This window comes from Nipponia nippon, unplaced genomic scaffold, assembly GCF_047370975.1.
Source record: "Nipponia nippon isolate SJK-2023a ecotype South Korea unplaced genomic scaffold, ASM4737097v1 scaffold_30, whole genome shotgun sequence".
Lineage (NCBI taxonomy): Eukaryota > Metazoa > Chordata > Aves > Pelecaniformes > Threskiornithidae > Nipponia > Nipponia nippon.
In genome coordinates, this window is record NW_028262348.1 from 2,301,455 (window position 1) to 2,316,202 (window position 14,748).

Consider the following 14,748-nt stretch of genomic DNA (forward strand, 5'->3'; position numbering starts at 1 on the left):
GGTCCATGGGTGGTGCCACGGGCTCTTTTTTCATAATTTAGCTTGGTTCACAGAGGTCTGATCCAAGGTTACACACCTGCACCACATCAGTGAGATGCTGATTGCGGGCAGCCAGAGCTGGGTAGCGGGGGAAGAGGTTGCAGAGGAGGATTACAAAGGAAGGGTGCTTCCAGGCAATTCAAGAGGGCAGTCAGAGGCTTTCGGTGCGCTCGGAGTGCTGACAAATTACCCTAGAGTTCAGAACTCCATCATGCATCACAGTGAAAGATTTCTGGCGCTTGCTTTGTAACATATGAGCATTAATGGTTTTCATACTCGGGGACTTTCTCATCAAGAGAGTACAAAACCTGAAAGAATTAGGAGTAGTTTATCATGTGCCCTTTTCTGTTGTTAGTTGAAGACAAAGATGTAAACAACTGGACAAAATTTTCCTTATCTCATATGACTATAGAGGAAGGAGTTTATCCTGGTTTATAGGAAAGATTTTTATTTTTTATTTTTTTTTTATTACAAAGTACTGAGATGGCTTCTGGTGATTGTATAGAGAGCTTGAGAAAATTGCATCGAGAAATTCTTCGTGTATGTGCAGTCTTATTAACCATTACAAGATTTTAAAAGCTTAAAAAAGCAAATAACTTGAACATGCAGTTGAAAGAAATAGTGTTGCTACAAATTAATGTAAATACACTGCACAGAAATGCTTGTTTAGTCATAATGCATTCTGAAAAGAATGAAAACTTCTAGAATATTGTAATTTTTCCAGCTTTTAAAGAATTGTCTGTTTACTTTTAAGTTCCGCAATGATGCATATTTTACAAGGAATGATAACATTTAATAGCTTTTATTTAAACACAAGCAAGCAACAAAACCAAAACACTGGCCTTTGTTTTCCCGTTCACAGCAGGCAAAGCTGCAGCAGCAAATGGATCTACAAAAGAATCACATCTTCCGCCTCACTCAAGGCCTGCAAGAGGCTCTAGATCGGGCAGATCTTCTGAAGACTGAACGAAGTGACCTGGAATATCAGCTGGAAAACATTCAGGTGAGGGTGGGAAGCAGTGGGCCGGACTCCCCACTCCCTGGGGGGTTTAGGATGTGATCCACTGTTTCTGTGTGACACTTTCCTTGTGCTATTTTTTAGCTCTGTTCTGTTATTGAGTTATCTGTTTGTTTCTTCTATTAAGATGAAATTTCTTATCGTGTGTGTGGTTCACAGGTTCTCTATTCCCACGAAAAAGTGAAAATGGAGGGCACTATTTCTCAGCAAACCAAACTCATTGATTTCCTGCAGGCAAAGATGGACCAACCAGCGAAAAAGAAAAAGGTGGGTGAAAAAGGTTTGAGAGGCACGGAATTAAATGATGGTTTTGTGATTAGTTACGTGCTGTGTATTCATAATATTCTGTTTTATCTTTCTTTGTGTAATGCAAATGTGTCCTCATTTAAAAGCATTCTGAGTTGCAAACTTTACTAGGCAGGATGTGTTCTTTGTGGCTTTTCCAGCATTTTGTTATTCCTGCAATACCTAGGTTACAACCCGGTAGCTACACCTGAGTGAGGCTGTAGGAATACAGAATTTTAACCATGCTTTTTTTTTTTAATGGTAAGTATATATGTGTGTGAACACATTGTGTATCTAGAGTGCTTGTCTTGCACTTACAGCATAGGATTGCTTAGTCAGGCGATGTGACCTGTGTCGCATCTTTGTCATAAGCCGTTCTGTCATTTTGAATTAAGTAATTCAATTTTAACCACGTATTTTGAGATCCTCTGTTTAGATGCTTTCGGAAACTCAAGGTGTGAGTACTAACAGGTAACGTACGTCCCTCTTTAAATTAATCCATATCTCAACATTTTTCTCTCCAGTGCCAATATGAACTAAAAATCCATCCTTGCGCATATCAGAATTACCATTAGGCCCTCTGGCCGGACTGCCACTAGCTAGTTTCACTTTGCCTAGTTCAAGCCATCTCTTACTAGGAGTTAGGAGTTGTCTGTGTGTTTCTGTTGCTAGGGCCTGTTTAGTCGGCGGAAAGAGGACCCTTCTTTACCCACACAGGTTCCCCTGCAATACAATGAGCTGAAAGTGGCACTGGAGAAGGAGAAGGCTCGTTCTGCTGAGCTGGAGGAGGCTCTACAGAAAACACGCATTGAACTCAGATCTGCTCGTGAAGAAGGTAGGGTTTAACAGAAAAGGTGAATCTGGAAGGAGACGCACGGTTTTGGTCTGAAAACGTGCCTTTAATTGTGTGCCACTGTAGCAGTAACATAGGTTGTTTAATTCTTATCTGCTGCTGGGAAGGTGCAATAAGGCTACGCTTTCTTCTGCGGGTCGTAACCACTGAACGGTTACGCAGAACCACTGCTATGAACTAGTGTTTCGTATTGGTTATGTTAATGAGTGGCATTTATCTGATCTATAGCTGCTCATCGGAAAATATCAGACCACCCTCATCCATCTACTCCAGCCACGGCCAGGCAGCAAATCATCATGTCTGCCATAGTCCGCTCACCAGAGCATCAGCCTACGCCGATCAGTTTGCTCGCTCCGCCCTCCAGTCGCAGGAAGGAATCTTCCACGCCAGAGGGTAGGTTCTTGCTGAACTTCTCTGTTACTGTTTTTCTGTCTACTATTTCAATGCTATCTCCTTTTTTTTTTTTTTTTTCTAAATTGCAAACCCAGATTTTTTTCATGATACGAATATTAGATGATAAGTTTCGCTTTTGTTTTTGGTTTAAAATTCTCTGTGTGGATTATACAATTTATTTCTGAAAACGTCAGCAATAAAGTAATTATTAGCATGAATTGTTTTAGGAGCATGTTTTTGTCAAAGGAGTATGTTTTCTGTACTACTCTCTGCATTGGTGAAAAGGATTTATGGCTGTTTCCTTAGCAGTTAACATTTTTACTTGTCTAAACTGCAGATTTGTTCTGCTGAGCAGAAAGATTCTATCAAGACTTTTGGTAAAGGGGAAAGCCTTCGGTTAGGCATAAAAGGAAGATACCAGGTCAAAGACGACATTAATATCCTATTAACTAGAAAAGGGGGATACCCTTCTATATCCTCGGGAATGGAAGGGAGAGGATTAATTAAGAAAAAATGAAAGGATTGAGGGCTCTGTTCATTTATTCTTCCAGTTAATCAGTATTGCAGAGTGAGTGTTGAACCCAGAGACTCTGCACTAAAACCTCCAGCCCTTAGCTGGAAAAACCCAGCAAGTGGTGCAGCTGTCAGAGGTGGCTGGGGGGGCCCAGGGTGCTCTGAGGATGGGTGGCAGCGGCACGGGCAGGTGTCCTCAGAGGCAGGGCACGGGCAGGGAAGAGAATCATGTTCATCAGTAAAAGACCATGCCTTGAAGGATAAACTTTGCTCAGTATAGAGCTGCTAACAGGGATTTTAGGTAAGCTTTAAGATACGCTGGCACTGATGGTTAGCGTGAAGGCTGTATGGAGAAGGCCTGCTGCGTATTGATTCCAACAGTCTAGGTGTTGAAGGGTTTGTTAGCTGTAAGCAAAATGGAGAGATTAGTTTAGCACATGGTAAGAATTGGAGCTGAGTGCAGACTTGAAATTCAGATGGTTTGATTGACATAATCTTGCTACACCAAACATTAGCCATTTCAGTTCTGCAGTCTGTTCTCAAGCGGCACATTCTGTGCATCTGTATAAGGTAATTACTGAGGTGGTAATGTAGCTTAAGATTTGCAGATTGCAAAGGAAAACAGTGCTACGTTCAGCAGGGCTTTGATAGCGATACGTAGTCACTTTATATTACCTTGGCCATAAAATGCCAAAACCTGCTATAATTTTCATCCCTATCACAGTTTTCATCCTCATAATAAATGTGGTCCCTTCCAGAGTACAGCCGACGCCTGAAAGAGCGAATGCATCATAATATCCCACATCGGTTTAACGTGGGGCTAAATATGAGAGCAACAAAATGTGCGGTGTGTCTGGATACTGTGCACTTTGGACGGCAAGCATCTAAATGTCTCGGTAAGAGCAGAGCGTGTGCGTAAACAAAGCGTAACTGGACGGTAGAATGAAAAAGCATCAGCCGTCCAGAACAGATTTGCAGTGAAAGCTGAAGAAAGGACCGAGGATGAAGACTTCGAAGCTAGCTGGTGCAAACGTTCTCCATTAGAAAACATTTGATGGTTTAGAGTAGAAGGAGATTCTTGGAAAAGCTGGGGTTTGTGCACTAGAAGTTGAGGCAGCTGTGTCATGATTTTTTCGTCATTGAACAGAAGTTTTTCTCTGTCCTTTTGTCAGAATGCCAGGTGATGTGTCACCCAAAATGCTCAACTTGCTTGCCAGCGACTTGTGGACTGCCAGCAGAATATGCCACGCACTTCTCTGAAGCGTTCTGCCGGGATAAAATGAATTCTCCCGGTCTGCAGCTGAAGGAGCCAAGCAGCAGTCTGCGTCTTGAAGGATGGATGAAAGTGCCAAGGTATAAACATGGATCTTGGTGCCATATCAGGTGCTGAAACATTTGGAACGGTTCCTTATATTATCCTGGCTCTTACAATGTGAGAATTGGTACATGCCCGTTTCAGTTACTGATTAGCACCGAAATTTGTCTTTCTAGGAGTTGCATGCTTGTTTTATTCAGAATCCAAGCAGAAAATCCAACATGGCTTTGTGCTTGTTTTCTTCAGGAATAATAAACGTGGGCAGCAGGGCTGGGACAGGAAGTATATTGTCCTGGAGGGAACGAAAGTGCTCATTTATGATGCAGAAGCAAGAGAAGGTAACTTAGCATTTCTAGGAAGAACATTTTTTTTTGTACTTCAGATATTGTTTGGTGAGTTGAGAGGCTTAAAGATCGTTACTGTTTGCTGTGGCCACACCTAATTTAGCTAAATCCTCTGTAATAAGGCAACCTTGTTGTTTTTCTAGACCCTTAACAGTTTTACTAGCTGGTATGTCGTAATAATCCAGCTGTGGAACATCCAGTGTGTATCCACTTCATGTTGCTGTCACAGTTATTTTCTTGCTATTTACTTGTGTGGTGTTCTTACTTCTTTCTCCCCGTTCTCCCTGCAGCCGGACAGAGGCCTCTGGAGGAATTTGAGCTCTGCCTTCCTGACGGTGATGTGACCGTTCACGGAGCTGTAGGAGCTACTGAACTTACCAATACAGCAAAGACAGGTGAGAATCTTATGTAGATGAGGTCAAATGGATTTCATCTGGCTTGCCATCAGTTGGCATTCTGGTTGGCTGAACAGAATTTTCTCCCTTTAACTGTCACTCTGTAACTGTGTAATTTTGAGGTGACCTCTGTCTGAGTTAGGTGAATAGGTCAGTCATCTAGATTTAGTTACACATGGGCGGCTGCTTCTGTCATGGTAGTTGAACTGTGCATAATATAATCATCAAGCCAAATGGAAGTAAATTTTAAGAGTTTTGTAACATACTTAAAAGCACTCGGTCTATTTAAATTTCTTCTCTCAATGCTCTCTATCAAGTGTGAAGTGTGATAATTCATGCCACCATTGTGCTCTGACCAGAAAGTCATTAACTTAGAAATACTGTGGGGTGTATACAATCTCTCATTCTGAAAAAATGTTGATGTTTCGATTTGTATGTATTGAATAGAACTGATGAAAAGAATATGTATGTCTTGACTTTAACATTAAAGGATACAGATTGTTAAAAACAAAGGTTTCCATAACCGATTTTTACAGATTTTTCTTGAACAGTACAGGGAAAACTTTAGTCAAGTGGCTGGTTTTGCACTTTTTTTCACAATGGTATTTCTTTCCCTTTCGAATAAAAGGCAAGAAATTATTTCTGTTTAGTGGAGCCAGCGTTGTATGTATGGATTGCATACATCCAGCTAATATTAGCTTTAAGTAGCTAGCCTGTGCAGGACCTGTAAAGGAGAAGCCTATGTAGAAATTGCCATGGTAACATGTCATGATAAATACAACTTCTCTCCAATGAGGCTGAAAGGTGTTGATTTTGAGTCCACTGACAATATTCCAAAAACTAATCTAAGTCTTATTCTATCTATATAACATCTCAGATGTGCCATACATCCTAAAATTGGAGTCTCATCCACACACCACTTGCTGGCCTGGTAGAACACTCTACCTGTTAGCACCCAGCTTCCCTGACAAACAGCGCTGGGTCACAGCACTGGAATCAATAGTGGCAGGTGGGAGAGTTTCCAGAGAAAAAGCTGAGGCTGATGCTGTGAGTATAAAAGTTTCATTTAATAATAAAATATTCTGGGAGGGAGCAGAGTTTTGAAAAATAATTTTTCGGTGTTTGACATACTGAGGTTTAACTGAAGGTAAGTTATTACTTCTGCCTTATGAGGTACCACATGAGTACCAGGAAACCACTTCGTCGTGAGACTGGTGCTTCTTATCACAAGACCCTTCGTTAGACTTGGGGAGTGTAGTAAGAGGATCCCAAAATTATACCTCTGTAATTCCAGCGAAGGAAGAAAGAGCAGTTAGGACGTGGGTTGAACCGGTCTCATCATGTACCACATCGAATGAGCAAACCTTGAAAGAAAGAAACAAGCAGAGAGCTCCCTCCTCTCCCGTTCTTACGGAGTCAGGGTTTTCTCTTTCTTGGGGGGGAGGGAGGTGTGTGGTTCTTAGTTTAAGTTTTATTCCTTACAAGAATAAGAGGTTAAATGGATTTGTTTTGGTTTTGGATAGCCTTTTTCATCACTGTTGCACTGATAACCCTGTATTTTCTGATAAAGGGAGATTTGATTCTATGGCATTGCATATCAGAATGTTGCTCTGGAGGCAGGGAATATCTGACTAGCGGGAAATCATCTCTCTTCCCATGCTAGCGTTCCTTTTGTCTCTGAGGAAAATACATGCTCCCACCCACATTTGGACTTCTTTTTATTCCTTCCCCTAGGAAAACTTCACTGCTCCATTGCAGGAGGCAGGGGGAAATGGAAAGGATAGGGGCAGTTTAGGTTAATTCTGGTCGGTTTGCCTGACTCTGTTTCAGGTAGATAAAAGTTTACTGTAGGCGGTATCCCTGCAATTTTTGGCTTTCTGAGATAAAGAAATCTGTGCCAAGCTTTTTGCCTGTCTGAAATGATGACCTTACATTGTTAAAATACCAATAGAGAAAGCGATGAAGATTAACTCAACAGAACAAAAAATCTTGTTGTCATTTGCAGAAATTGCTCGGAAACTCCCTGCTGAAGCTAGAGGGTGAAGACCGTTTGGACATAAATTGCACAATGCCCTTCAGTGACCAGGTACTGATAATGTTCAGTTGGGCCTTTCTGAGTACTGGGTGTTTCATCCATGGAAATGGTACCTTACGAGCAGTATGTGTCAGTTGGTTTGTAGTTCCTCTTCACCGGTAAACAGTATCGTCCAAGCTTGCTCTTGGCGCGTTCCTTGTTCTCCTCACGTAGTGCTGCTTTTGTTTTTTTCCTGTTGTCACTGTAGGTAGTACTGGTGGGTGCAGAAGAAGGTCTCTATGCCCTGAATGTCCTGAAGAATTCCTTAACGCACATCCCAGGAATGGGTGCTGTCTTCCAAATTCACCTCATCAAGGATCTGGAGAAGCTACTCATGATAGCAGGTAGGGGCTAGGTGTTACCATTCGGCCTGCAGTAAAGGCCTGGTAATCGCTTTGTGCTGTGGGAGTACTGCCCTGCCAAAGGGCCGGGCTTTCCTTCAGGTTCCTTACAGGCTTATTTTATCAGTATATTGTCAGGAATCAAATACTGTGGTTAACGCAGCGTTGTCTGAGGCTTTCTGGTAAATGCAAATGTGAATGAAGGCTCAGTTAAACCTTCACCAGACAGTGATTTCTCAGCTTCCAAAGCTGAGGGAGGGAGGAGCCAGAGACAAAATATTTCCAGCTCGGGGGTTAGTTGTCATTTTAAGTTCAGTTTTAAAAGTGTTGAGCTGATCAGTGAGGATAACTCTTCCTAATCACTACTTCTTTTTAATGTAGTTAACCATTTGAGGAGCACAATGTGATCCCTGTGGCCTAGGGCCAACAACTTAACCTCTCTTGCTCTAAACGCTAATCCATGTAACAAAACTGGGACTTCCTTCATGGTTTGTTTAAGATTCCCTTATGAAAGGAACACCAGCTTTAATCTCGCCATCTGTGGTTTTCCGGAGCTAATCCCTCCTACGCTGACGTAGCCATGCTGAACGTGAGGGCGTTGTCTTCCTCTGAAAGCCCAAACTATCAAGTGTCCATAAGACATTTGTAGGGAATGAAAACCAAATTCTCTCTCTTGTTCTGTTTGTTCTGCATTTTTCCACTTGTAAAGATGTAAGCCATCCATGCTTTAGTTGTTTCAGGGTGGTAGAGAAAAAAGCAACTGGAAACAAGAAAATCTTGCAGAAAATTAGGAGAGGGCTACGTTACTGTGTTGCTGGACTTCTGAGAGGACGGGGCTTGGTCTGTACTGCAGTTTGTTGGGGCGCTGCTTGGAAATCCATTGCCAGCTCTGTTGGCAGAGAGGCTAACGCACCTTCTACTTTTAAGAAGTTCTGAAGGGTAAAATAAAACTTCCTGGCTAATTTTGAGTAGCGTCCTAACGAGGCCGCTGTTACTGTGATTTACTAGACCTTAGCAACACTAATAATCCACGCCGAGAATGGCTGTTCTCCCAGCGGATTTACTGCCTGTTGCGTGTTGGGTTTTTGTAAGTTTTCTGTTTCACTTTTAACGGGAATCATAGGGAATGAATTCTACGTGGTGCATTGTGGCTGTTACCACAGTAACAGCCTGTAACGATACGCTGCTGCTTAGGTGGAGGAGGAGGAGACTTTTGTAGAGAATAGGGAGTTTTCCCTTGACAAAATGTAACCGTTTTTGTTTCCAGGAGAAGAAAGGGCTCTGTGTCTTGTTGATGTAAAGAAAGTGAAGCAATCTCTCGCCCAGTCTCACCTCCCAGCCCAGCCCGATATCTCCCCAAATGTCTTTGAGGCTGTCAAAGGATGTCACCTCTTTGCTGCCGGCAAGGTAGGATGCGGCTCCCTCATGCCCCCAGACCACCCTTAGACTGCACCCAGTTTAGTGTGAACGAAATCAGCAGCTTTATTTCACTGGCAACAAATCCAAGATCTGTATTCTTCTAAACCTTTTTCTTCAAAGAAGCAGCGTATAGGGGCTGAAGAGAGGCTGAGCTGGAGGCAGTATGGAGGACCTACTCCTAATATGACTAAGTTCGGTCAGGAGGACGCGATGGTATAGCCTAAACGGCTACATAATAAGAAATACAGCGCAGCATAGTGTAACTGCCTTCTCACGGTTGACTTCAATTTTGACCTTTATAATTAGCGAATTCCATCCACTGTTTGTTCTGGAATGGCACGGAACAGTTTCCAGGCGAGCAAATTTACTTAGGTGTTTGCGTCACTCGCTAACGCTTGATATTTACATTAATTCCCAATTGTAGTACGGAACATTTAGCCACAGCAAAAATCCTCATTAACGATTACTTCTACAGCCTACTTTGATAACAAACTGAACATCGTTCGTTTCACAGTGATGTTTAAGATGACAGTTTCAGGGGTCAAAACTCAGACCTAACCTGTGTGAATTTCTTATCCCTTTTTACAAAACGTTTTTCTGTGGAAAGCCTTTGAATCTTTTAATTCACTTCTTTCAAGTATAAAAGAAGCCATAGGAGCAGTTCAAATTCATGTTCTCTTTTGTGAATGTGAAGAGGCTTTTCATTATTTCACTAACTCACAATAACTACCCTCTTAAAAAGGTACTTGCCTATCTCTGCCAAGTTCTCTTTGTGGCAAGAGGTACTCGGATCCGTTTCACGCGCTCGGCGTGAGGTGGTGCTCTGGATTACCATCCTGAACCACGCTTGTCATCTCCCTTACAGGTTGAGAATGGTCTTTGTATCTGCGCAGCCATGCCCAGTAAAGTGGTTGTTCTGCGATACAACGAGAGCTTGAGCAAGTTCTGTATCAGAAAGGTAAGCTCGCCAATTCCCTTCAGCGGCTAAGGTAATTCACATATTGCGCCAAGACTTTGCTTTGGAGCAAACATCTTAAACCTTTCTGCACACATAAGAACATTTGTTTGTCAGCTAAAGTGGTAGCAAATTGCAACAGGCACTGACTAAAATTAGAGTCGGCAGCAATTTCCTTTAGTGTAAGAGCTGGCATCTTTGGAGAGATGCAGAACAGAACTGTGATTTTTTTGAGATACTGGACTCGGCCGTAATCATACCCTCGCTTATTTACCCCAGGAAGGCTTTCTTCTTAATTATCCGGCAGTTTTCCCTCATCTCTGTTGTCTTTGGAGAAATCCAAATGACACCTCTCTTCTTTGCAGTCAAGGAAGCAATGGGTGTCTGAATTTGTTTACTGTATTTGGTGTGGTTCCGTCCCAGGACAGGCAGCTGCTTCCCATGCTCGCCCTGATACACGGGTGCTGCTTCATTCTGCCGTGCACGGGAAGGAAAAGCAGAACTACGGCGACTCTTCAGACAGCCAGCTGCAGGCAGAGAATGCTCCGAGCATCTACCTGCTACGCCTCTCGACATCCGATGAATGAATAAATTTTATATGCTCATACACATCCAGAAAAAAACCAAAATAATCGGGATGTCTCCTCAGAACAGAGAGTTTAAACACTGCCCGCCTTAGAAGGGGAAAAATAGAAACTCCTCTCCTTTCCAGTTTACAAATTAAGGGATGTTCAGGTCAAACTACATATCCCTGAGTTTCTGCAGGTCACTTTGAAGGCACTGGCTCAATTTACAGCTTGACGGAGGCTTTTACCCCCACTGAGTGCTACACTGGCCCTGCTGTAAGGAAGCAGAGTCGGCACGGTTACTCAGATGCTGGCCTCCTTGGAAGTAAAGACAAGTCTGATGGAGAAGATCTTGGCACAAACAATGTGGATGCCAGGAAGCCTGGAACATCTACAGGCATTGGAGCCGATACCAACTCTCGCTCACAACGGAGCAGCCGTCCACCTCCCTAGTGCCACGTGCCTTGACAAGGGCTTACATACAAAACGTAAAGGCGTGTTTCGGAAGGCAGGTTTTCCTTATCTTCGCTAATCCAGACAACTGAATTTAGATCCTAACTAGATGGCAGTGCGCCCAGAATATGCGCTTCCGTTCTGCCAACTAAATTTCCAGATAAACTAGGAATTATGCAAGGAGTCCTGTCCTCAGAAGATCTGGGGCTCTGTGTGTTGTGTCAGGCCGACCGGCAGCGCTATCCCAGCCGTTCAGTCACAATGCAGATCTCGGTGGGCAACAGATCTGCCTTACCTGGTGCAAGGAAGGGAGGCAGATCGTGTATGATAGTCTTCCTTTTGCTTAAGGAGCCATCAAGCTAATTTTGTAAGTTAACAGTAAAGATACTTTGCTTTTTGAGAGACAGTTAGTGACTTCGAGGTTGCTGTCTCTCCCTTTTAAAGAGATGATTAAATATGGCAATATATAATCTTCTAGAATAAGAAAAATCTGTAAACTGTTATAGGGAACTAATACTGGTCCGTACTGTCCTCTTTTCCAGGAGATCGAAACCTCTGAGCCTTGCAGCTGCATCCATTTGACCACTTACAGCATCATCATAGGAACCAACAAGTTCTATGAAATCGAGATGAAGCAGTACACCCTGGAGGGTAGGAGATGCTTCCTGAGGAACGCCCCGCGTGGCTCCACATTCCTGTGGGGGAGCTTCTCTAAAGCGGTTTAGGAAAAAAAAAAAAAAACATTGGTGCTGATCAGGCTGCTTTTCTCCATTCTCTTTGCAGAGTTTCTGGATAAAAATGACCACACGCTGGCCTCTGCTGTGTTCGCTGCTTCCACCAACAGTTTTCCCGTCAGTATCATCCAGGTGAACCCAACGGGGCAGAGGGAGGAGTATCTGCTGTGTTTCCACGGTAAGCGTGCTGCGTGGTACGCGCGCTGTCAGAAGGCACCCAAGTCCTGCTGCAAAGGAAAGCTGGGCAGAGGTGACTTTTGAATTTTTGTTGACGATTGTGAATCGAACAGCCTTGGAGGATTTGTGGTTTAAACAGTAAGCTGCGCAGGGCACCGGCACTAAAGCAGCACCTGCCGAGGTGCTTTTGGTCAGCTTGCTTCTGCCTGTAGTCGATGCTAAGTGCAAACGGGCATTTGATTATCCGGGTAAAATGTTAAGGGGTTTTCCAACTTGTCTGGTTTCCATACAGACAAGATGTTGTTAATCTTCTTGTGATGAAATAAAAGAGGGTGTTATTTTTTTTGTATAGCTGCTTTTGTTGGCTCTAGGATAGTGTCCTGGAAACGCACGGGAATTCTTCAAAAGCCCACTAGCAGTAATGTTGGGTCTCGTAGCCTTCCCAATTGCAGATTAAATAATGACCTTACCTTAGTTGGTAGAGAGACCTAGAATCGCAGTACCTTTTGGTACTGAAAGTACTCCTACATCGAGCCAGTTCGATGTCAATTAGCGTAATTCCCGGCACTCTAGGATTTGCAAGATAGCGAGCCCCCTGTTCCTGTTAGAAAGCCCGGGGTCGGTTGCCTTTGTCCCTTCAAAAATAACTGAATAAAATTCAGGCACGTGCTCGTGATGTGACACTACTTTTCTTGGCAGAGTTTGGGGTCTTTGTGGATTCCTACGGAAGACGCAGTAGGACAGATGACCTGAAATGGAATCGCTTGCCCTTAGCTTTTGGTAGGTGTTGAGGGATGTTCGCTGGGATTATGGAAATTATTGAAACCGGGAAGCATCCTTGTGGGAGAGGTATTCTTCACTCGGCGCTTCCGCTTCCTCTTCCCTCTCCTAATTCTCCCAGAAACTAAGGAGATTTTCCTGATTTAAGAGCTTTATAAATCCAAATAGCAAACCTCCTGAAGTATAAACAATTTGAGGAACACTAAACCAGTGATTGAACTGGCTAGTGGAATTTTTAATGATGCTTGGAAGTTTCTGAAATAGCCAAGAATATAAAATGCCAGTGTGGTTCCCTCAGGCCTTTCGCGCTACCTAATGGGATTTTGTTCCGTTCATAGCCTGGCGTTAATGCCTTTTTCGTGATGCTTTGGTTAGTAAAATTCTTGAGCTACAGATGGTTCCAAAGCAGCAGTTCTTTAAGCTTGCACCTCCCTCTTTAGTAACAGCGTCTGTCTCTTATTGCAGGAAGTACGTTCCCTTTGTTTTCCCAGGGGGCTGTGAGGCCCTGTTGTGCTCGCTGATGCTTTTTAGAAGTTTTTAATAGAGAATTTTATTTTGTGTTTTTCCTCCCTCTGTGATGCTCCTTCAGCCTACAGGGAGCCCTATCTGTTTGTCACCCACTTCAATTCCCTCGAAGTGATCGAGATTCAGGCACGAGCTTCTCTAGGGTAAGCTGTTCTCTTTTCGTTACGTTGAAGAGCGTGCGCTGCGAGGCTCTGGGTGCTTCCCTGGAAAAGGTACGGTGTTGTCATTGTAAAGGCTTTTTCCTGCAATTTTACCCAGAACTCCTGCACGAGCCCACTTGGAGATACCAAATCCGCGGTATCTAGGGCCTGCAATTTCATCTGGAGCTATCTACTTGGCCTCCTCCTACCAAGACAAATTAAGGGTGATTTGCTGTAAGGGCAATCTAGTGAAGGAGACCAACAACGAGCAGCACCACAGAGGATCGTCTGCTACGCGCAGGTACGATGAAGTCCGTGTGTTGTGGTCCTTGTGCACCTCGTAAGCAAACTTCACTCTGGGTGGCTTTTTTTCCCCCCAAAATGTTGGGTGCCCTGAGATAGAGGCTGGTGTTACCCCATTATTGACCCGCTGGAATGGAACAAGGAGTAGAGTCAGTGGTGGTTTAAAGTCTGGAAGGCAAAGAAACGTTAACTCTGTAGAAATACGTGGGTGATCTCCTCCACAAATGCTTTGCGATCTCCAGCTGGTTTACTTTGATGTCATGGTATAGCTGTGACTTCAAAGCTTGGTGAGCTTAGATGCTATTGATACATCGACACAAAACATCCACTGACGTAACAATCTCTAAAGCAAGAGCCCCTTCCCCCGGGAAGCTCCACTGGGAGCTGAGAAACCGAGGTGCGTAGCTCATCCTGACCTGGCCTGAACATCCTGGGGCCACTGAAAATTTTGTGTGTGAAAAGGCACCTATCAAACTTCAGCGTGCTTTTATAGGGAAAAGGATACTGCTGAAGTAATGAAAAAGCCTCATTTTCTGGCCCGTTACACAGCCGTGACTTACATTGGCAATTCATTAAGGCCCTTCACTAGCGCTGCTAATGTGATGAACACCCAGCTATCAAAGTATCGCTGCGCTTTCATCCTGGCTCGGGGAGGTCTGATGCTGTTTCACCCGAACACTGCTGCGTGTTTGGGGAAAGTTACATTTTGGCTAAAAGAAAATGTAACGTGAGGTTTTTGTCGCTCAGCTGTTCGCGTCCATTATTTTTGAATGACAGTAGCCCTAACAAGAGAGGTCCGCCCACATACAACGAGCACATAACCAAGCGGGTAGCGTCCAGCCCAGGACCACCAGAAGGTCCAAGCCACCCTCGAGAGCCAAGCACACCACACCGGTACCGCGAGGGAAGGACGGAGCTGCGGAGGGACAAGTCACCTGGGCGACCGCTGGAGAGGGAGAAGTCTCCAGGCCGGCTTCTGAGCACCCGCAGAGAGAGGTCCCCTGGGAGACTGTTCGAAGAGAGCAGCCGAGGCCGAATGCCTGTGAGCGGTGCCAGAACTCCTCTTGCTCAAGTCAATAAGGTAAGTCAGGAGCCTCGGGAAGAGGCCCGGACTGCAGAAGAGCTG

General features: G+C 44.0%; 1 protein-coding gene across 9 annotated transcripts in view; it reads left to right on the top strand.

Annotated features, from left to right (window-relative positions):
* Nucleotides 1-14,748, top strand: part of CIT (citron rho-interacting serine/threonine kinase) — a 72,366-nt gene that overhangs the window by 55,251 nt on the left and 2,367 nt on the right. For 3 of the 9 annotated variants that reach the window (XM_087768686.1, XM_087768692.1, XM_087768687.1), the window contains 19 exons: nucleotides 902-1,042; nucleotides 1,217-1,324; nucleotides 2,015-2,177; nucleotides 2,424-2,588; nucleotides 3,860-3,997; nucleotides 4,274-4,454; nucleotides 4,663-4,754; nucleotides 5,051-5,155; nucleotides 6,033-6,202; nucleotides 7,161-7,241; nucleotides 7,438-7,573; nucleotides 8,838-8,977; nucleotides 9,855-9,947; nucleotides 11,506-11,614; nucleotides 11,747-11,875; nucleotides 12,574-12,654; nucleotides 13,244-13,322; nucleotides 13,438-13,620; nucleotides 14,370-14,703. In XM_087768686.1, the coding sequence (XP_087624812.1) occupies nucleotides 902-1,042; nucleotides 1,217-1,324; nucleotides 2,015-2,177; nucleotides 2,424-2,588; nucleotides 3,860-3,997; nucleotides 4,274-4,454; nucleotides 4,663-4,754; nucleotides 5,051-5,155; nucleotides 6,033-6,202; nucleotides 7,161-7,241; nucleotides 7,438-7,573; nucleotides 8,838-8,977; nucleotides 9,855-9,947; nucleotides 11,506-11,614; nucleotides 11,747-11,875; nucleotides 12,574-12,654; nucleotides 13,244-13,322; nucleotides 13,438-13,620; nucleotides 14,370-14,703 (2,628 nt within the window). The remainder of the gene's footprint in view (nucleotides 1-901; nucleotides 1,043-1,216; nucleotides 1,325-2,014; nucleotides 2,178-2,423; nucleotides 2,589-3,859; nucleotides 3,998-4,273; nucleotides 4,455-4,662; nucleotides 4,755-5,050; nucleotides 5,156-6,032; nucleotides 6,203-7,160; nucleotides 7,242-7,437; nucleotides 7,574-8,837; nucleotides 8,978-9,854; nucleotides 9,948-11,505; nucleotides 11,615-11,746; nucleotides 11,876-12,573; nucleotides 12,655-13,243; nucleotides 13,323-13,437; nucleotides 13,621-14,369; nucleotides 14,704-14,748) is intronic. The other 6 variants (XM_087768688.1, XM_087768689.1, XM_087768690.1 and 3 more) reach the window with 3 other exon arrangements.